This window comes from Antechinus flavipes, chromosome 2 (assembly GCF_016432865.1).
Source record: "Antechinus flavipes isolate AdamAnt ecotype Samford, QLD, Australia chromosome 2, AdamAnt_v2, whole genome shotgun sequence".
Taxonomy (NCBI): Eukaryota; Metazoa; Chordata; class Mammalia; order Dasyuromorphia; family Dasyuridae; genus Antechinus; species Antechinus flavipes.
Genome location: NC_067399.1, coordinates 276,538,178 through 276,561,887, shown reverse-complemented (window position 1 = coordinate 276,561,887; position 23,710 = coordinate 276,538,178). Strand labels below are relative to the sequence as shown.

General features: G+C 37.8%; 1 protein-coding gene across 1 annotated transcript in view; it reads left to right on the top strand.

The window, feature by feature from the left end:
* The window catches only part of TGM7 (transglutaminase 7), a 35,527-nt gene extending 12,768 nt beyond the window's left edge, over positions 1-22,759 (top strand). Inside the window, 11 exon segments of the mRNA XM_051973657.1 lie at positions 265-383; positions 5,594-5,722; positions 5,831-6,008; positions 8,775-8,913; positions 11,442-11,545; positions 12,698-12,940; positions 18,112-18,198; positions 18,201-18,437; positions 19,805-19,965; positions 21,514-21,647; positions 22,447-22,759. Of these exon segments, the coding sequence (XP_051829617.1) occupies positions 265-383; positions 5,594-5,722; positions 5,831-6,008; positions 8,775-8,913; positions 11,442-11,545; positions 12,698-12,940; positions 18,112-18,198; positions 18,201-18,437; positions 19,805-19,965; positions 21,514-21,647; positions 22,447-22,606 (1,691 nt within the window). The 3' untranslated portion in view covers positions 22,607-22,759.
* The last annotated feature ends 951 nt before the right edge of the window (positions 22,760-23,710 follow it).

Genomic DNA, 23,710 nt, shown 5'->3' with positions numbered 1-23,710 from the left:
CCCCAAACCGGCTATTAGAAGTCTTATTTCCCTTCTACTATGTATACATCTTGCATATTTTTCTTTATGTACATGATATCTCCCCAATTAAAATGTAAACTTCTTTAAACAGGGAGTCTTTTTTTTTTTAACCTTTCTTTGTGTTCCCAGCTCTTGGCACTGTACCTGGAACATAAAAAGTGCTTAATAAATGCTTGTTGATTGTTAGATTAATTCAGACAGAAGGACCTTCCCTGACTCTCCTTTCTACTCTTCATTTTTCAGAGGATGAAGTCTACTTACCTAGTCAAACCCAATTGCAGGAATATATTATGATGGACTATGGATTCATTTTTAAGGGACATGAAAACTGGATTACTCCATGGCCTTGGAACTATGGACAGGTAATATTATAATGTGCATTGGCATCTAATCCAGGAGTTTTCCAGGCATAGTTTTAAGACTCCTGGGAAACAAGGAGAGTCTTCCAGATGGACCATAACCTGGCTTAAAATGTAAGTGTAGGATATATAGTAATATATGTATATGTGCATATATACATATATATATACATACACATACAAAATATATATATGTATGATGTATGTTTTATATATACCTTTGTCATGAGTCTCAACCAGGCACATTTCATGGTGTTGACTTAAGCTTTCTCACGCTGAGGAATGGAAAGGAGTTTATAAGTTCAAAGGTAGAAATATCTTATGTAGTTATAGGCAGAAATGTCTTTCAAACAAGTCTAAGATCAAAAACTTGGGTTTTGAATTGTAGTATGCTACAGTAGAAAGACAACTAGTTTTGGAGGCAGAAGAACTGAGTTTAAATTCTGCCTTTGGCTTTTATTATCCATGTAACAATGGACAGTTGCTAAGCCTCTCTGAGCTTCAGTTTTTTCATTTGTAAAATGAAGGGAATGGAATTTTTTAAAATACAATTTTTTCTTTATGAATTATATTGGGAGGACTGGGTAATCTCTAATGTACTTCCTAACTTTAGATCTATGAGACATAAATTGGGATCAGGGAAGGGCCAGAAGGCAATAAACAAAAGCAAAGTAAAACTAGAATCACCACAAAAATCTGGTCTAGTTGTAGTGGTTTATATCTATTTCATTAAAAACTGGCTCTCCCCTCTGGATATCACCTCCTGTGTAGCTTTCCACAATGAAGAATTTCTGAGTATGCTCCCAGGATGCTGAATTTCACTGGGGAAAGTCATGAAATGCTATTCTTCCTTTTACCTTCATTATGTCTATTTGTGGACTAACCATCATCCACCCATTCACATTTGAGACTATTTAATCTTTTTAAATTTTTCTTTACCACCAATGGCCAGCTAATTACTAAGTCCCATAAATGGTACCACCATTTCTCATATACATTAAGTCTGTTCTTATGTTTGTTCCCACTACCATTATTTTAAGATATATTCTGGATGCCATCTACCTGAACTAATGTGACAACTTCTTTTGGGGGGAGGTCATATTTTATTTTTTACAATTACATGTAAAGATAGCTTTCAATATTTATTTTTTATAAGATTTTGAGTTTCAGATTTTTCTTCCTGCTTCCCTCTTCCCTTAGGTGGCAAGCAATCTGATATAGGTTATATATGTGCAATCACCTTAAATATATTTCCATATTAGTTATGTAGTGAAGAAACAACACAAATGAGAAAAACTGTGAAAACCAAGAAAAACAAAAAAGTGAACATAGTATGCTTCAATCTGCATTCAAACTTCATAGTTCTTTCTATGAATGTGGATAGAATTTTCCATCATGAGTCTCTTGGAATCATCTTGGATCATTGTATTTCTGAGAAGAGCCGAGTCTATCATGGTTGATCATCACATAATCATGTAGTTACCTTGTACAATGTTCTCCTCATTCTGCTCACTTCACTCAGCATCAGCTCATGTAAATCTTTCCAGGTTTTTCTGAAATCTACCTGATCATTATTTCTTATGCAATAGTATTCTATCACAATCATATACCACAATTTGTTCAGCCATTCCCCAATTGATAGACATTTCCTCAATTTCCAATTTTTTTTTGCCACTACAAAAAGAGCTGCTATAAATATGATTGTGCATTTAACTCCTTTTCCCTTTATTTATGATATCTTTGGGATACAGACTTAGTAGTATTACTGCTGGACCAAAGACTATGCATAGTATTATTATCCTTTGGGCATAGTTCCAAATTCTTCTATCACATTGTTGTTTAGCCAGGGTCATGAATTGTTCATCTATGGGATTTTCTTGGCCAGTTGTGTTCCCATTTTACAGATGAGGAACTGAGGCAAATAAGGCTTAAATAACTTTCCCAGCATTGCATAGCCAATAAGTACCTAGATTTCAATTCAGAACTTGACTCCAAGCCCAGTGCTCTATCCCCTGTCCCACCCAGCTGTCCCACCTATCACATATTAGGTGCTTAGTGAATGTTTATTGATTGATTATACACAAGCACTAGAAGGGAAGAAGTTGAAGATGTAGTGACTTCTGAGTAATGAATTGCACAATACCTAAAATCAAAGATTTTGCAGCTTGTCATAAACATAGATTTAGGATCTTCAATGACTCCCGTAGCTCCCTTTTGGGATCTTGAAGTTTCCCTGTAACTTTTCTCCATCTTCCTTAGTCCTCCAACATCTGTAGTCTTATTTAAATGTCTCTTTTTATCATTAAATATATGTTTTGGGCTCTAGTCATAATGTTCTACTTATCCTCTTCCCCCCAAACACACTCCATTCATTCTCAAGCTGCTTTCCCTGTCCGGGTTACTCTCCCTCCTCCCTCTAACTCTTCAAATACTCTCCATTGGTCAAAGCCTCATTCAAGACCTATTCCTATACAAACTACTCTAAGTCACATGGGTCTTTTCCTTATTTAAACTCTTATTGCTTTTATTTTAAAAATTCTTTCATTCATTTTGAACTTAAATACAAAACAAGAAAAAAACATTTCCATATATACAGCAGAATATCAAGAGGGGATTCAATATAAAAAAATAAATTTATATTTTAAGCTTTTTTTTTGAAAACCTATATAATAAATATAATACATTTTCAAAGCTAGTTAGCTTTTCTGAGCTTCCTTTTAAGTTTTCTTTTGTTCTCTGCCATATTTTTAATTTAATATTTTCTTCTTTCTCCCTTCCCAGTCTGCCCTAAAGAAGGCTACAATTAAACATGAATATACATCTGTGTTTAATTATTATATATTACATACGTATGTACATACACACACATATATATGTAAGATCATACTGTACATATTTCTATGTGTCAGTTCTTTTCTGGAGGTAGACAGCATCTTCTTTCACAGGTCCAAATCTTTCCATGTTTTTCCACAATCAACTAACTCATCATTTCTTATATCACAGTAGTTTTCCATCACAATCATATACCACAACTTGTTTCGTCACTCTCTGATTGAAGGGCATCTATCATCTATCAATGTGATAGATGTAAGATGATTTCTCAAAATTGTTTTATTCTGCATTTTTCTCATCAATAATGATTTAGAGCAGTTTTTCACTGTATATAATTTTGATTTCTTCATTAAAAAACTGCTTGTTCATATCTTTGACCATTTTGAAGAATGACTTCTATTCTTATAAATTTGATGAAATTCCTTATAGGTTTGAGAAATTAAGATCTTTATCTGAGAGATTGTCTATGAAAGTTTTTTTCCCCACAATTTTCTGCTTTCCCTCTAATCTTGGCTACCTAGGTTTTAATTGTGCAAGAATTTTAAAATTTAACATTATAAAAATTATCCATTTTATATCCCAAATGTTATCTTTTGTTCCTTCATAAATTATTCTCTTACCCATTAGTCTAATAGGTATTATGTTCCATACTTAATTTTCTTGTGATATCTCTCTTTATATCTCTAGATCATTGTTCATTTTATCTTGGTCCATTGTTTAAGATACTGGCCTATACCCAATTTCTGCCAGATTGTTTTTAGCTTTCCCAACAATTTTTATCAAATAATGAATTCTTATCCCCCAAACTTCAATCTTTATATTTGTCAAACACAGTGTTACTCCTATGACTTTTATAATAATAGCTCTTGTTTTTAGAGGACTTTAAGTTTGTAAAATGGCTTCATTACAGCAATCACATGAAGTAAGAATTTAAATATTGCCATTTAACAAATAAGAAACAGAAATTCAGAAAACAATGTGACATATTCTGAGTCACAGTCATTCTGAGGTTTCAACTTAAGTCTCAACTCAAAGATCAGGTGTTAATGTTGTTGTTGTTGCATCTAGCTGGCGCAGCGGATAGAATGCCAAGTCATGATTCAGGACTGAGTTTAAATCTGGCCTCAGACAGTTACTAGCTGGGCAAATCACTTAATCATGTTTGCCTCAGTTTCCTCATCTGAAAAATGAGATGGAGAAAATAATAGCAAACTATTCCAGTATCTCTACCAAGAAAACCTCAAAAGGAGCTACAAAGAGTCATTCATGACCAAACAATATTAATAATAACTCGTGGCTACAAGACTGCAATACTCTTTTCTATTATAGTATCTTGAATTATTGTCAGTACTCCATGTACCAACATTTAATTTTCTTCTAAGTGTTTTGTGCATTAGTTTTGGCTTCCTATCTGGACTCTACAAGCTCCTTGCAGGGAAGGTCTACATCAAATGCCTTTTTGTACTCCCCAGAATGCCAAACATAATGTTAATACATAAAAAGTGTTCATTAGTTGAAGTAGATGGCTTCTGAGTTGCTTTTGAGCTCTAGCTCATCTATGATTCCATGATCCTAAATAATTTTTGATCAGTTGACATATATAATGCTGTATTTCTTCATTCAACAAACATTTATTAATCTCCTACCACATTCAGGGAAACTGTAGGAATTGGAACCTGGAAATACAAAGACAAAAATAGTCCCTGCCTCAGGGAGCATATGTTCTATGGGAAAGTCAGACTATACATAGATTAAGGAAACATGAAATATATGCATTTAAATACAAAGCAATTTTGTAGGCAGAGAATAGTAATAACTGGGTGGATGGAGATCAAGAAAGGTCTTGTGTAGTAAATGACCCTTGAACTGAGGCTTGGAGGACCTAAGGATTCCAAGAAGCAGAGGTGAGGAAGGAAAACATTCTAGTCAGGTAGAGATTTGTGCCAGGCTGTGTCAGATGCAATCTTCTGTATTAGGAAGAGCAAGTGGACCAGTTTGGATGGAACATAGAGTGTATAAATGAGAAAAAGGTGAACTCAGTCTAGAAAGATAGACTTTGTAAAGCAGAAGAATTTGTATTTTAGAAGCAACAGAGAGCATCTGAGGCTTCTTGAAGAAGGGAATAATATAGCATATCAATCCCTTTGAGAACTTAGAAAATCTTGTTTTTCTATTTGTATCTCCAGTACCTTGCACATACTAAGTATTAATAAATGCTTTTTATTCACTCATTCAATATCAATTTAGCAGGTCTGTCTTATTGGTTATTTACTGAAATGAAAATATATCTCTAAGAGCCTGTGCCAATGAGTTTAAGGATAAGAGCTAGCCTTTTCCTCCCCTTATTTCTTCTTTTTTTTTTCCTTGCAATCACCGGAAAGTTTGAAGATGACATTATAGACATCTGCTTTGAGATTCTGGACAGAAACCTGAATTTCTTAAGAAATCCCTCAAAGGACTATTCCCAGAGAAACAGCGTTATGTATGTCTGTAGGGTGGTGAGTGCTATGGTAAGGAAGAAATCAATTATTCTCTTCAATAGTCCTTTGTCCTTCCTCTCTTGCAGAATTGTCTAAATTTTCCCACCATCATTCAAAAGCCAAATGTGTCCTTTTCAGATCAACAGCAATGATGACAGTGGGGTGTTACAGGGGAACTGGAGTGAGGATTACTCCAGAGGAGTCAACCCTTTGGAATGGAATGGGAGTGTTGCCATCTTGAGACAGTGGCACGCCACCAGAGGCCAGCCTGTGAAATACGGGCAATGCTGGGTCTTTGCAGCAGTGATGTGCACAGGTAGGAATCTTCAACCCTCTAAAGGGTTAAATGTCCTTGACTGTCACTTCCCATACTACAGGGCTAGGTATGTGTAAGTATCAGTTAATTTTAGAATGATTGAATTATTTTCATGAAGTGATATGTTTAAAATGTTAGCTTTTTGTTCTTTCATTCATTTATTTATTCCTCCATTCATCTGACAAAATTTTACATTTTTCCCCCCAGGGAAATGTAATAACTATATCCAAAGTACTCTGGTGATGTTCTTAAGCATTGTGCTAATTACAATTAGGAAGCAACTTGAATATATACACTGAGGTTTTGTTGCGATATTATTTTGCCTGATGATGATAGCCACCTCTCCCAACTCACATAGTCTTGAAATTCCCCTGTAGAGGACCTTCATTATTCTTTCTTTACTTTGTGAACTCATGTTGCTTAGCATTTCTAGCTTTCTTAATCATTGGGGGCAGTTTCCTGGCCAAAGTAGGGCTCAATTCTTGAAGTATGTGCAGCAAACTCTGCCTTTTAACATTAACTCCACTGGAGTTCTGTTCCTAGAAATGAGTAATGGAAAAGTGGCTATTTACTTCTCTGCTTCAGAGGGCACAGTGGTAATCTCTAATACCCATTCACCCAAGGGCAGGGAATATTAGACATAAAAAAAGAGAATAGAAATGGCCATGGTTTGATGGCCACATGTATGTCCACTGGGGAGATAAGGAAATCATGCCATAGTTATTATTGCCTCTTTCCCTACCAAAACAGTTCTTGCTGTGTGTGTGTGTGTGTGTGTGTGTGTGTGTGTGTGTGTGTGTGAGAGAGAGAGAGAGAGAGAGAGAGAAAGAGTGAAACAGAGACAGAGAGAGACAGACACAGAGAGACAGAGAGACAGAGAAAGAGAGACAGAGAGAGACAGAGACAGAGAGAGGAAGAGAGAAAGGAAGAAAGAGAGAGATTTCCCCAGCTTAGGCCTTCTGTATGTTCTTTCATGCTAGCTCAACAGCCAATTTTTCCTATAAGCAGTAAACTTTTAGGAAATAGTAAGGGATTACTTGCACCAGTTCTGGAGTCAGGAAGGTCTGAGTTCAAATGTGACTTCAGACACTTAGTAGCTGTGTGACCCTTAATCCCCATTTGTATCAGTTCCTCATCTATAAAATGAGGATTTACTGAAGAAGGAAATGACAAGTTGGTCCAATATGTTTGCTAAGAAAACAATTTGCTTATACTCTGAAATGTAAAGGGTAAAGTTCCCTCTCCACCATGCACTTACAAAAGCTACCCCCTGAGTTGAAAGGAAGTGCTTCCTTTGACCAGTTCACTACTTCCAAGTGATCTTTTAGATTTTAAGCACAATTTCCATGAAGAACGTGCTTCTTTTTGGAAGAGCAAGTAGCTTGGATGGAACATAAAGTGTATAAGGGGGAGTAATATGAAATCAATCCAGAAAGATGATTCATCAGCGTCTATCTTTCTGTTTCTCTGGGGACACAGAAATTTGGGACACAGATGGGCTCCCTTCTCTCCTGGTAGCGAGCAATGCTGTTTCTAGGACAGAGAGATTGGCTTTTCCCCAGGACCCTGACATTTAGAGGACATTGATAGCACTTGCAGCATAAAAACAACTGTGCTTAGTACTTAGTTAGCAAGACTAATTAGTTAAAATAGGAAGCAGCCAGATGGTGTTTCTCCCATGGCCAAACCCCAGGGGAACTTCTCAATCTAGCCCTTGCCCTATGTTCTCCAATCATTACCGCAGTCCACCCAACAACAGCCTTTGTGTCCCAGGAGAAATGGATTTGAGGAGTTCTTTTGTAACCTTGTTCAAACAAGCAGAATTTGCTTTGAGTAGAAGGGCTTGATATGTAAACAAGTGGTGAAACCGAAGCTGGGAAACTGCAAGATGGCAGCTCTCAACCTGTGAGTCCTAGGAATCTACTGCAGTATAGACAGAGGATGAGAGAGAAGGGACATGATTTCCAGTGCCATATGCTAAGTCACTGTGTACTCACAGTGCAGACAGGAACCCCCTTCCCAAAGGTGCCAGGGGGAAATGGAAAGATATTGGAACAAATGAACACACTGAAGGTCTATTTACTGTTTGTGTGACTTTGGGCAAATGACCCAACCCCTATGGTTCTCCATTTCCTCATCTGTAAAATAAGGGTTAGTCTAGGAGAGAGAGGAGAAACCAGTGGGGAGAAGTGTGGAGTGCCTCTGAGGAGCCACAAAACAGTCCCCTGACCTCAAAAAGCCCACAGTTAATGGGGGAGACAACATAAAAACTATGTGCGAACTAGCTAGATTCAGGATAAATTAGAGATAGTCTCAGAGGAAAGGCACTAAAATTAAGAAAAACTTGTTGAAGGTGGGATTTTAGCTGGCATTTGAATTGTCAGTGATATAGAGTCATACATTTGAGTGGGGATTTTGGGGGGAGGAGAGTTGATTATTTTCTCTGGGACAATGACCTTTGGCAGAAAAATGTTCCCCCTACTCTTTTTGATCTTTCACATCCAGCAGAGAAGTTGGCTTCTGAAATCCCATGCCTTAGGGTTGGGATGGGAAAATCCCCCTACCCTTTGCTGCCAGCATCTGGAGGCAGGAGAGAGCGTGAATAGGTATCCCAGCAAGGGCCAATCTGAATGCTTATTATCTGATTTTTACCCTCCTTATAATCTGAGAATTAGACTCTGAACCAAATAATCTTTAATTTTATAATTAATCATAATAATAAACTTTAAATGAAATCAGTTCCTATCAACTCTTCTTTCTTTCCAGTGATGAGATGCCTGGGAGTTCCAACCCGAGTAATTACCAATTTTCGATCCGCACATAATACAGATGGCAACCTGACCATTGACATGTTCTACGATAAACATGCAGAAATGATGCCATGGGAGAGAAGAGATAAAATATGGTAAACCTTTGTATTCTGCCTAGGAAGGGGGTTAAAGATTGTTCAGGACCAAATTCTATCCCTGGCTTTTGGTTGTTGTTTTTTTTACTTTAATTTCTTGATTGGACTATGGAATTGGTCCAGCATGTGGGGATGCCTTCATAAAAATTACTGGAAATCCCTGTTGAGATTATGACCCATAATTAATTCCAAAAGAATAAAGTTATAAATGAGAAGCAAAACCTACTAGCTGAGTGACATTGGAAAGTCACAACTTCTCCCAGCCTCAGTTTCTTCATATTTAAAATAAGAGGGCTGCCTCAGTGGCCTTTATAGTCCCCTCCAACTCTAAATTTATAATCTTATTTTGCATTATCAGAATAGTTTTCTTTAGTGTGATATCTGTAAATATCTTGTTTGATTGACTTTTTGTTCAATCCTTTCTTTTGGTTGTTTTTCTCTTAGACAAGGATTAATAGCCAGAGACATAAGCGCCTTTTTGGCTTTTTTCTTAGAATAAAAATACATTGACAATAATGAATCTTTGGATGAAGCGATATTCATTTATATTCCAGAGGAAACGAAGATAAAGAATATTGGGTAAACTAAGAATATAGATCGTTTCTAGATGAATTTATTGTGCCGGAAGAAACAATTCTCTTTGTTTGGCAGCAGAGGGCGGTGTTGGTTCACGTTCTAAACCATTTAATAGGATAGGGTCAGGATAGATGTCCCACAGCATTATAAAGCAGCAATTTCTTTTAAAATTGAATTTCTTTCTGAAAAAATTCTGAATAACAAATGTCAAGCAAAATTAGCATTTCTATACACATGGAAGAACAGAAAAAAAAGATTGTACGTGAAGCCTAAATATTATATGCTTTTGCTTATTTTTCCCAATTAAAAAAAAAAGTGTGTGTGTGTGTGTGTGTGTGTGTGTGTGTGTGTGTGTGTATACATAGATAGATATAAAGAAAGGTAGTCAGATACATACACAGATAGATATCTTAAAGATTTGCAAACTGCTTTGCAGGAATTATCTTCCCAATAATCCTGAGAAGCAGGTGTTATTATTAGCCCTATTTTATTACTGACAAAACTGAGGAAAACAAAAGTTAAGTGACTTGCCCACTGGGAGGCCACATTTCTCTTGACTCCAGGTACAGTGCCATAATAATAATAGTTAATAAATTCAACATAGAACTTTCCGAGCTGATTTTCTTGCCTATAATTCTTTCTATGCTACCTTCTGTACATTTTTTTAAAAGTTTTAATGACCTCCTTTTATTTTTCTCTTTTTTGGAGGGGATGAGTTTATTATATCCATAATATTTTTTCTCTCCAACTGCTCCATTCCAATAAAAGAAGACAAAAGAAGAGCAAAATCCTTATAATAAATATGCATAGTCAAACAAAACATGTTCTCATATTGGCCACATCTGAAAAGTACATCTTATTCTGAATCTTGAGTAAAAGGCAAAAATTTCTTCCTTCCTTCCTTCCTTTCTTTTTTCCTTGGGGAGGGGAAAGCTATGAGAGATATATAACTTGTGTGACCAAGGGTCACACAGCTAAGGCTGGATTTGAATTCTGGTCTTCCACTGCATGGCATCGAGCTACCCCCTAAGGCAGCAATTTCAATTCAACAAATATTTATTAGTCTATTGCTAATTTGCAGCTTAATGTATAGAAAGCTGTCTTTGAAGTAAGGAAGATCTGAGTTCAATATCTATCTCTGTGTGACCTTACCAAGTCATTTAACTTCTAAATACTCTAAGAGTTAAGTTGAAGAAAAGGTGTCAACTTGGAATAATGGAGAGAGTTTCTTCCCGTGGGAGTTTCCTATGGATGAAATCACAACTCTAGTCCCTCTCCCTTATTCCTATCATTAACTTGATCTATTTCCTATCTCCTTTGCTTCCAAATCAGCCTATGGTTTGTTCCATTATAGTAAAAGGAGACCTCTTAGAATCATAGCCATCTAGTACATCTCTCCCCATTCTACAGTTGAGAAAATTGAGGTTGAAAGGTAAAGTAACTTGCCCAGTATCATGCAGATAATGCAGGGCAAAGGCAGGATTCAAGCCTAAGTTCCCTTGCTTATTCTGTGACACCATCCTACATTTGGAATAAAAAAAAAATCTAGCGCTGGAAGGAATCTTCAAGTTCTCACCCCTTCATTTTACAGATGAGAAAACTGAGACCCCAAAAGGCTGATTTGACTTCAATCTCCCAAGTAGTAACAGAGCTGAGATTTGAACTCAGGTTTTAAGACTTCAATGCTAGGGAGTTTCTTGATGACTCTATGTCAAAGAGAATAAACTTTGAACTTGGCTGTTATTCCTTGATAACATTCAAGATTAGCCCTTTGCCCTCTTCCTACTCACAAGCCATGGTCATCAACATCCCAGTGAGGTGATGGTGGGAAATACACCTGGCATGTCTTCCTTCTCCATAGACAATGGGCCCTGATGGATCCATGTGAGTCTTTGTAACCACCTTCTTATTTTGTTGAATTTCAATCCTGAAGAATCAATATTCTTCCACAGGAATTTCCATGTTTGGAATGAATGCTGGATGACCAGAAAAGATCTCCCACCGGGATATGATGGATGGCAGGTCCTAGATCCAACTCCCCAGGAAACTAGTAGAGGTAAGTAAGGTATCACTCTAAGAGGAACTCAAATGTCAATCCCATTGGGACCAAAAGAAAAGATTCTTCAGAAAAAAAAATAACAGCTTCTCCAACTCTCCCTTTCATTCTCTCCTTCACTCCTTCATCCCCCTTCCCTCCTCACCTCTCTCTACCAATATCTACTTTTTTTCCTTGATGGAAAAACAGAGAAGGACATCAAGGCAGGTGGCTAGAAAAGTGAGGGAGGAATTGAGGTAAAAGTTATGTGGCAGATCTTGGAGGGAGAGTCATGTAAAAGTAAAAGATCACTTAATTTATATTTTCAGAGTCACTCAGAGCTTAAAATGCTGAAATGGTTAGTCCAGTGGTCACATAACAAAGGGAATTTAACATCAAGCCTTTTTGACCCCAAGTCCAATATTCTACCTCCTCAACCACATACAACTTTTCTGATGATTCCCATTTATGTGGTTCCTTACAGTTAATAAAATATTTTTCTCAAAGGTAACATAGATTTTCAAATATGGTCACTGTGTGGATTAATTTTAATTGTGTAAAACTCCTTCAACCCCTAACCCTTTGTGTTTTTAATTGGGAAGAAGAAAGGGAAGTTAATGGAAGGTGGAGTTAATTTAAAATATATGATGATGATGATGGTGATGTTTTAAAGGGCCATTGTAATATTTTAAATTCGCCTAAGGAAAGTTCACTTATTCAGCTAGTAACATGACAAGCAAAATTGCTTCGAGGTAAAAGTAGAATTATATATTTAAAGCAAGTGGTATGAAGTAGAATTCCTATTTGGGGAAGGCATGTTTTGATTTATATATGAAAATTTTCTTTATGTTTAAACTTAACTAAATAAATAGCTATAATTTTAAAATGTTTTCCTCGCTGTAATGATATGAGGTGGGTAATACAAGTATTTCCCCCATTTTACAGATGGAAAAAACAGAGGAAACAGAATTGAAATGCCTGCCTCAGGCTGTGATCCCCCACTCTAGCTCTGGCTCTATCACTGAGTCCCCCATATGGCCCCATTATCAGTTTGTTCTTCCAATTCTTTGGGGGTCATTTTCTTTCTATTCTTTCCCTCTATCATACTCACTTCCCCCAGTTGGAGAGCATGGCACCTTTCCTGTGTCTCTCCCCAACTCCAATCTTCCTTAGGAATATTCTGCTGTGGACCAGCCTCTGTCAAAGCTATCAAAGAAGGGGACATCCAACTAGCCTATGACACACCGTTCGTGTTTGCTGAGGTGAATGCGGATGAAGTCATCTGGCTCCAAGACTATGGTCAAGTGACGGAGATCCTTTCCCACAACACTAGCGCCATTGGGAAAAAAATAAGCACCAAGATGGTGGGCTCTGACAAACGCCAGGACATCACCAACTTCTACAAGTACCCTGAAGGTATGTGGGGCCCCTGGGAACTGGGGAAGTGGGTTCACTTAGCTCTCTTACTTTATGCCATCCCTCATGGAATTCCTTACCTGTGTACCCCAGTGGATAGAATGAGGCTTGGAGTCAGGAAGATCTGAGTTCAAGTTCAGCCTCAGGCAGTTGCTAGCTATATGACCCTGGGCAGTGACTTAATTCTGTTTATCTCAGTTTTCTCTTCTGTCAAAAGAGCTGGAGAGGGAATTGATAAACTACATTACTAGTAGGAGTGGGAGTAGTTGCCAAGAAAATCCCTAATGGGTCACAAAGAGTTGTACATGGCTAAAATGACTGAACAACAACAAGTTGGGATTTCTCAGTTAATCAGCAAGCATTTATTAAGTGTCTACTGTTGTGTGAAGCACTGTGCTGCTCAGTCCTGAGTTATCAAAGGAAAAAACCGAGAGCTCCTGCCCGTAAGAGGCTTACATTTTCTTGAAGGCAGCTGGTAGGAAAGCACAAGTATTTGTTGTTGTTCAGTTGTTCAGTCATATCTGACTCTTCAAGACCCCATAGAAATAAGTACAAAACACGAAATAAGTGTTAGGTAATTTGAGTGAGGTGTAACCACCAGCTACTGGATAGGGGGTGGATTAGGAAACATCTCAGGTAGGAGCTGATCCTTGAGCTGAGCTTTGAAGGAAGCAAAAGATTTTAATAAATAGAGGCTGGGAGAATAATACTGGGGTACAGTTTAGATGGTCTCTGAGATCCCTCCAGCTCTAGCTCTGTGACTCCTCTGGCATTCCAAACAAGGATAATGAATTTCATGTCTGGGGAAAGCCCCAGAAGTAGGAAAGGGAATGTCACTTGTAAAGAGCAGCAAGGGGTTAGTCTGGCTGGGTTATAGAAAACATAAAAGGGAATAATAAGTCTTCAAAGGTAGACTGGAGCCAGAATGTGAGAGGCTTTAAATGCCAATAGAGGAATTTATTTTATTCTAGAGGCAATGGGGAAATCCTAGAGCTTTTTAAGTAAATGAGTGACTTGGTCAGACCGGCTATAGATCTATGGTATTGTTTTATGGTGGATAGAATGATGTCACTTTGTCCACAGGGTTTACCACTGCTGGGAGTGAAGGTGAACTTTTAATATTCAGAAAATGAGAGAGCATTGCAGTCCACTGGAAAAGATTAAATGGGAGGGAATCAGGGTCAGGATAGGTTTACTTTAAAACTCCACAAATTTTCTTTGAATTTAGAAACCAATTAAGAAATTTGGAAGTCAGATAAATTTGTTAAATGTTACAATGAATTTGTTAAATGTCACAATGTTAAATGTGTCTAGTCAATAAACATTTATTAAATGCTTCCTCTTACCGTGGAGAGAAGAGCAGAGAGATACCTCATTCAGGAAATTTGCTTGCTTTCCTAAGCAGGGTTTGTAACTCTCCTCCTGGACATACATTTCTTTTCTACATATTTATTCCATGACTCTTTTGAACTTGGGGATTTTTTTTGACTTGGTATTAATGTGTGAGCAGATAAAACCCAAAAGTTATAACTTGCTTCCTTCTGGTCTTTCTTTGACAGTAAATACACAAACACACCATAACATTCTCACGTTTTTTGTGGTTGTTCATTTGAATTTTGTTTTCATACTCATTTTCTTTCCTTTATGATCTGATTTTTCTTATGCAGCAAGATAATTGTATAAATGTTTACATAGATTGTATTTAACATATATTTTGACATGTATAACATGTATTGTATTGCTTGCCATCTAGGGAGGGGGTGGGGAGATGAAGGGAAAAAATTGGAACAAAAGGCTATGCAAGGATCAATGTTGAAAAATTATCCATGCATATGTTTTGAAAATAAAAAGCTTTCCCCTCAAAAAAGTAAATACACAGAATTAAAATAGAGAAAGTACACAGGGGACTATTTAGCTCAAAAGCAAATATTGTTCATTCCAATGAGAATAAGCTCAAGCAGATAATTATTTTGTATTAGGAACTTTCCTTTAACAACTTCTGATAGGCAGCTAGTGATGAGACAGTTACAGTTATGCTTGGAACAGGAAGAACTGAGTGTGTGTGTGTGTGTGTGTGTGTGTGTGTGTACAGAAATTTCTTGAGAGTAAGGATTGTTTCATTATTTTTGTCTTTGTATACATACATGAGTACCTATATAGGTATATGCTTAGATATAGATAGTGGTCAATATACAAAAATAAATAGATATCATTATCACCCCTTACTTTCCCAGCTAGCTATCTTAAAAGATTTTTTTTTGTCTCTTCCTTTTTCAGTCTGTCCTTGCCAATATAACATCTACATATACAATTTAGACAAATGCATAAAATGTTATTAAAGATCTCTCAGATATCTTCTTCAAGATCAGCCTAATATACTGTGAAAGTGGTGCATGGAATACAGAAGAAGAGAAGTTGTTAGGGCCAATTTAGATCATATTCTGACACATTCTGTTCTGGAAATTATAATATAGATTGACCTTGCAAAATTTTGTGGGTCTAGCTTCTTTTCATTTTGGGCAAAGTTCAATTTCAGAATTGTCAGTTCATCCAATAATTCTTTTATATTAGTTAAAGAGGATATAATTGGAGAAGAAAGTAGCAAACCACTTAAGTATCTGTGTCAAGAAAATCCTAAATGGGTTCACAAAGAGGCAGACATATTTGAAATGATTGAAGGAGAGTAATAGACCTGTGGTCAACCAACTAGGACCTGCCCTTTTCAAGAAAGAAAACAAATGTGGAAGGGAATTAGAGGGATAACTATTTATAAAACTCCTACCAAATTCCAGGCACTATGCTAAATGCTTTTATAAATCTCATATGATTTTATTTGATCCTAACAACAATCTGGGAGGTAGGTGCTATTATTATCCTAATTATATAATTGAGGAAACTGAGGCAAACAGAGATGAATTTACCAATGCACTGGAACAAAGCACTATTATCCCATGATCCTTATTATCAAATTACTACTGTGACTTTAACATATTTTTCAGTTTTAAAATAGTTCATTGATAATGATCAGATGGAAAGAAGAACATGGTTAAAGGAAAATAGGGACTTCTTGTTAAATTCTTTTTAAAAGTATTGGGGTTGGAAACTAGAAATGGAATTTTTTGGGGGGCAGGATAGAGTGAGAAAGGATTTCTATATAAGTTATTCTACATGGAGCAATTTATATTTGTAATTTATGATATAAAAATGTACAATTATAATATTTATCATATATTAATTTTATATAATAGATGGCTTATAGTTGTCATACATTATATATAATTATATTTATAATCATATTTATAAAATAATCATTTATAATTTTTCACCAGAGTTGTATATAGGGACTTTCTAATGAAGAACCTTTATCAATGCAGATCAGTACCTTTTCTGCAGTTCAGAATCTTTGAGGGACTTGACAGGGGCTGACAGATTAAAATTGAGGGTCACACAGTCCCTATTTCACAGGTGAGAACTGAATTTAGGTCTTCTTACTGTGAGGCTGCTAGTTCTCTCCTATCTACACCATCTAGTGTTTTGTTCAACATTCTCCCCTCTCACTTTTCTTCGCTTCCATCCAGACTCAGCCTCTCTCACCAGGCTGAACTTAGAGGCCTTTCAGGGTGCTTCACTTGAGTTAAAATTTGCCCAGTTCTACTCAGTAAGTCTCAGGAGGAGGGAAAAAAGAGGAAGAGAGGAAGGAGCCATGCAGTCCTTCCTTCCTGTTGCGTTTGGTACTTCTTTGCAGAATAAATCCTCTATTTCATTAGTAACAGAAGACGTACAGTTATTACATTATAGACTGTTTTGTCTGCTTCCCTGAAATTTTGTTAGTGTCTGTTATTTGTTTTTATATAGTTATTAATCATTTCTAAGACTTCTTCTTTGATATACTCATCATTTCAAATTTTGTTATTAAATCTCTTTTTAGGGCTATTTTTTCTTGTTGCTTGAACTGATATGAACGGCATTATCAGTGCCAGTCAGCAATTGACAATGCATTCTGGCAAGCTCCTTTCTATAAGGTTATAACTTGATATAAAATCAGTTTTTGAAGAGGAAATCACAGACCCCATATTCATAATTTGATTAGTTTGTAGTTTTTTTTTGGGAGAGGCACAATGGCAACACAAAGAAAGCAAATGTGTCAGTTTAGGAAATAGGTAGAATTATAAATCTTGTAATATTCCCTTATATTAATATAAATCAAAATTTAATTCAACTATTCTGTAGTCATTAGACATATAGTTTATATTTCTTATTTGTTTTAAATGAAACGTCTACATAAACAGGGTTTTTCCTCTCACTCTTATTTAATTTTTATTTTTTGAATAACCATTTAGAAAATTAGAATGTCAATTAAGAAAGCCAAAGTAAAAAGAAAAGAGGAAATCATCAAAATTAGAGAGAAATGAATGTTGAAGTTCTCATAGACGATAGTAAATTATTTTTTAAATCATTCCTTATAATTAAATTAGATTTATACCAGGGATACAAGGAAAGTGACTAGAGGTTAGGATTTGTATACTGAATGAACCCAAGGAAGAAAGGATGAAGTTAAGAATACATTGGAGCCAGCTCTTTCCAATCACTCACGTGAGCATTTATATCTTGGAAATTGGCCAATTCTACAAATCAAGGCTTGATTTATTGTTTTGTTTTTTCAATGACTTAATATTTCCCCCAATTACAAACAAAACAATCTTAACATTCTTTTTATTTTAATTTTGAGTTCTAAATTCTCTTCCTTACTCCCACTCTTCACCTCTCTCATTGAGAAAGCAAGCAATTTGATATATTTATACACGTATAGCCATGCAAAAGGTATTTCTTTGTTAATTATCTAGACTTGAAGAGAGTGATGAAGAAAATATTAATAATATAGAATAAACTTGAAAGTGTGTCAAACATATATTTTTCCCTGAAGAGATGTTTGTTAAATATTCCCTGGCACCCAACTCTCTGAAGTCCCCAAATTCTGAGATGGGAAGACTGTTGAAAAGGATTGGGCGTGTGCTAGATTTTCAGGGACTACTGGGGTTTCAGACAGTCTCTGAGGCAGGGGGGAGGAAAGAGAGGTACTAGGGTCCTATAATAGGGAAAGAAGGGGAGAACCCAGACTCTTGGGTCCTTAGCACAGTTTCCATCACAACCTCTTTCTCTCTTTCTTACAGGATCAGCAGAAGAACGGTCTGTGTTCATGAAGGCTTCTCGAATATTATTTGGCTCAACTGGGTCTTCTTATCCCTACATGGAACGGATGCGGACGGCCTGGTTCAGGAAAAACCAGTCAAGCTGCAGCTCAAGCTAGCCAAGACCCCTGAGTGGGGTCAGGACTTAGCATTTTTGCTGAGGGCCAGGAGACTTCAGGGCTCAGAGATGGGAATTAAGCAGCTTCTGCTGCACGTGTGGCTTAGTGCCCAGGCGGTTTTCCACGGAGGCAATGCCCAAGCCCCACTCTGGAGAGATCAGTTGAGCTTCAGTTTGGTCCAAGGGGAGGGTGAGTAAGGGGACAGCCCAGAAAGGGTCCACTTGTGTGGGACAGAAGGGTCTGAGAGGTGGAGCTCCCAAGATAAAACTAAGAGTGACTGTTTCCCCTGGGAGGTTATACCCAAATCTACATGGTTGTACCCTGGAACCATATGAACAGGTGACATATGGGGACTTGCACAAAGGCACCTAAATGAGAGATACAGAATCTGCAGATCTTTCTGCAGAAAGGCTTTCTGACATATCCCCAGGGATGTGATGTGACACCCAAAACACCCCACTTTACCTCAGGCTGCACGAAGAGAAACCTAGTTTCAGGGATAAAGAAATGGTAGTTTTTCTGTTTTCTACCCAGATTAGACACACCTAGAATATTTGTTCAATTCTGGGTTCCATAATATAGGAAGATTCTGACTGGAAAATATTTCATTGAAGCGCAGCCAAGATACAATTGTTGCAGTTGTCATTATGGTTGAGTTGTGTCCAGTTCCCCATTTGGAGTTTTCTTGGACTGGTTGATCATTTCCTTCTTCAGCTCATTTTATAGATGTGGAAACTGAGGCAAACAGGGTTAAGTGACTTGGCCAGGGTCATACTTCTAGTGTCTGAGGCCAGATTTGAACCCAGAGTTTCCTGACTCCAACCCAGCACTCTATCCACTGAGCCATCCCCAGTGCCCTATGTCTAAACCTTATGAGGAATAGGGATGTTTGACTTGGGATGCATGATAGTGATGGTCAAGTATTTTAGGAGCTGCCATAAGAGGGATGGCCCTGGTTCTGTTTGACTTCAAGGAGTAAAAGCAGGAGAGTGGAAGTTGCAGAAAAGCAAATGTAAGATTGGAGTTAAAAAAACAAAAACCAAACAAGACTTCTATCCATTAGAGCTATCCAAAAGTGGGATTAGCAGCCTTGGGAGATAGAAGGCCCTTCTTGGAAATCTTCAAGGAAAAGTTGGATGACCACTTGCTTTGCAATGATGGGGGTTCTTTTTCAAGTATGGGTTGAAAGTAGATGGCCATTAAGGTCTCTTTTAGCTCCAAAATTCTCTGATTTTAGGTTGCTAGTCTATATATGATAGAAATGGGATTGCCAGTATACACGTGGTATGAGTATATAAAGTATAACTGTTTAAAACAGATAGCCTGTTCTATTCATTCATTCAATAAGCATTTAATAGGTGTTTATGATGTGAAATGCACTACTAGGAGAGATGCAAAAATGAATAAAACATGGTTCTTTCCCTCAGCACACTTACAATCTAGTTAACTGCATATTATGGCAAACTCGAGATAAACACACAGCTCATTTGTGCTGAGACACACACTGCCAAGTCTCAAGATTTTCCTCAACTGTGGCTTTTGGGTCTTGTATACAGAGAAAGAGTTGCCGATAACCTTGCCCTTCACCCACTACAAGGACCAGATAAGTGACGAAAAACTGATCCGCTTGTCGGGGGTTGTGGAAATCGAGCAGACCAGGAGGAAGCTGCTGGTGATCAAAGATATCTCCTTGGAGTTGCCCCACTTGACCATTGAGGTGAGATTCAGGGCCTGGAGGGGTAGCTCTTGAGGCAAAACAGGGATCCCCCCCTTCCTTCTGTGGAGATTAATATTTTCCCACCTATGTACGATAAAAGAGACTGAGGCAGAACTCTGAGCAGATGGCTCAGAGGGTTATTATTAAAGGGTCCACGATCCCCTCCAATGAAATGGACCTCAGATCTTCCTCACAATCTGAGATGTTTCCTCTTTCCAGGGCCCTACTTTTATAGGGCTAGATTTCCAATTATTCTGGAACAACTATACCAAATACAGAATAATTTCTTTGACTGACATTTCTAAAATAAACTCTCAGCAGGATCACAAGTTGGGTGAAGTAAGGAAAATCTCCACACAAGATGGACAGGCTTCTCTTTAATTTGGGCAGGAAGAAATGGTAGAAGCTATCACACTAATGACCCAAGTGTCATCAGAAGGCAGCCTGTGCCTGGTGGATAAGGGATTGGTCTGGAGATACAAAAATGTTTGGGGGAATTTCCACGTAGTTGTGATCTTTGTTACATTGGGCTTGGTCACCATGACAAGGCAAACTAGGGTGGAGGGTCTTTAGTTAATTTCCTGTAGTTAAGCAAATGAATTGGAATTTACAACTCACAGATCTGGGGCCTTACATAGAACTTTGATGTGATTCTATCATATTGATTAATACTGATTGGAATAGAATCCAGACAAATCATCTCTCACTCGCACTCCATATATTATTTTTTATGGAGATTTTTCTTTCCTTCTCTTCCCCTGAAAATACCCTTCTTACTTCGCTTTTTCCATGCCATTGCATTCTATAAATTTCATAAGACTGTCTAATTCAGCTTTATGTAATCAAACTTGGCTCTTTTATTAGCAAATCATTCAACACATGTCAAGTCTCCACTTTCGCTGAGGTCATACATTTTTTACTTGGACAGTTCCCCAGCACTTTAAATCATTTGGCCGCCCTGATACAATTTCTAATGTGGCAGAATGAGGTGACCAGGCCAAATGATCATGATCTGAGGAAGAGTGGGCAGGGTCCTCAGCACTAACTCCAGCGCCAAGACCATTATGCAACAACCACAGAACCTTATCATGAGATATTTATTATAATGCAAATAACCTTTACTTCCAGTCAACAATTCATTTGGCATTTTGTGGGTGATTTGTGGTGATTTGTGGATGATTCTGGGTTCCAAAAAGTTCTTTGGGGTTTTAGATCTGATTCTGTCTCATTTGTACACAAAAAAAGGCTTTGATTTTTCCATTCCAGTAAAAACGAACACTTAATGTACACCTCTGCCTGGATTTTTGTCCTACTGGTGCTGGGCCATAGCATTATTTTTGTATCCCAAAGAGGACACATTTGTTTACTCTAAATACAAAAAAAGATTCATTCAGTTCCAGATTTTCCCTAAAGTCAATATTTATTCTTTTAAGTAACACAGCCTGGATGTGGCAAGATGTGTAAGTAAGGAGAGGTAGATGGTGTGTTAAGTATAAGATTTGCAGAAAGAAAAATGGCCACAAACAATTCCAAATTCTACTTCTATAGGTTTTTGGGCAGGCAGCGGTGGGCAAGAAACTCAGAGTCTCCATCAGCTTCACCAATACTCAGGATGAACCACTTAGGAATTGTGTTTTGATGCTGGAAGGGAGCGGCTTGATCGAAGGACAAAAGACAGTTGAGTAAGTAAAGCTGGGCAGGAAGCCAGCTGGGTTTCTTTTGGGAGTCAGTGGATTAAAGGGGAAAGAGCAACCAATCAATTATTAAGCATTTATTAAGTGCCAAGCACTGTGTGGAATGCTGGGAGTACAAAAAGAGGCAAAAGACAATACTTGTCCTCAAGGAGCTTACAACTGAATGGGAATTTGTGGTCAGAAGGCCTGGGTTCAAATCTGCCCATTTCACTTTCTTCATGTATAAATAGAGAGAGCAGCAGGCTCGACAATCCAGGTATTTATCTTGGGATTTTTCCTTGGGTTCCTCCCTGCGATTTTTTCCTTTTGTTCTCAAATGGAGAAAGTGTTTTAGCTTTTTTTCTGGAATAGTTCCTCCTCCACTGTTTTATTTTCAGTCTCAACATCTGAGACTATAGATATACTTCAGGTGGAGCCAATGGGATTCTCCTAGCTTCAGAGAGGGGGACACTACATGCTCTACCTATCTTTAAGACACCAACTGGGAGGAAGGTAGAAGAAAGAAAACAAATGCTCATTCGTTGAAAAAAAAAATAACTAAACAAGTCAAAACATATTTATCAGGCACATCAGGCACTGTGCTAAGGGAAGAAGATAAAAAAAGGCAAAAACTGTTCCTCCTCAGAGAGCTTCCAATCTAATGAGGGAGACAACATGCAAACAATTATATCCAGGGAAGATAGAGAGTAAATAGGAGGTAATCCCAGAAGGAAAGCACTAGCAGGGACGAGGAATTTTTTTTAAAAAACACTAACTGGCAGCCTCTGCTTCCCTTTCTGAATTTTAGGCTGGGCACCTTACAGTCTGGAGATACCATGCAAGCCGAAGTAGAGCTAATCCCCACCAAAGAGGGAGCCAGGCAACTTCAAGTGCTGGTCAGTTGTACCGAGGTCAAGGAGATCAAAGGCTACAAGGACATCTTTGTGGCCTCAGCCAGCTCAGCCTGAGCCCTCTTCTCCCCTGGGTCCCTTTTGTCTGCTCCCATTGGCCCCACCCTGTCCTCCCTCCCCTTTCTTTTCTCTGGTATGGAATGAGATTCCTGTCAGACGCTCTGCTCTCTTGGGAGTGGGCAATAAAGATTTATTTATTTTTAATCCAAATGCTTTCCCATGTGTGCTGATGACTTGCCTGTTGCTATTGGCTGATCATTTGGGGGCCATGCCAACCACCTAATCTGCCTCTCCCTACTCTCCTATTCACTCAAAGATCCCAGCAGAAAGAAAAAACAACAACATAGAAAATACAATCACCTCTCTATCAACCCCCTCACTCTTCACCTCCATTGGCCAAAGTAAGATAAGTTTTTAAAAATCTTCCTCCTACTTTCTATCTGTCTCCTTATGGGAGACAAACTTTCTGTCTTATTTCACTTTAATTCAATTCAGCCTGTAGCCTAGAACAAAGTTCTTGCAGGGGCAGGCACATAGCCCAGGACCGCGGTATCTGGTCCTGGCTACTGCCTTCCCAACGGAGTTGGCTGCCCCTGGGTTGTCATGGTGATGAGCCCGCAGGTGCTGCGCGGAAGAACTCTACTCTTGGCTATGGACAGGTAGAAGCATATTCTCTCCCGAAGTTGACATGGGACTAGCTGAAAAACACTTGAGATGAATGGGAAGGGGAGGGTTCCTTCATTCTGTACAGAAAAGGATTGAATTTCCAGTACTTGACCTGGACTCTCAGAAGAAGAAATGTTACCTCTTGATAGCGATAATTAGGAATAAAAAAATTCTTGGGTTATTTTGTGGACAATCCATTTTTTCATCATGGCTAAGTGAGCAAGCAAATCCTACCTCTGCCACATGTTAGTCATGTGATCTTGGGCGAATATTCGAGAGCAAGTCTTTAAAGTTTGAAAGTGCCCTCTGCATTTTTAAAGGAGTTTTTTCATCCGTGAATTTCCTATAGCAATAAAATTATGGGTCCAATCTATACCCCTATTTATCTCCTCTATCACTGTAGCTTTCACATTTCACCAGTTCTTCCACCCTGTTCTTTATCTCTATTCCTTATTATTATTATTATTTTTTGCTGAGGCAATTGGGGTTAAGTGA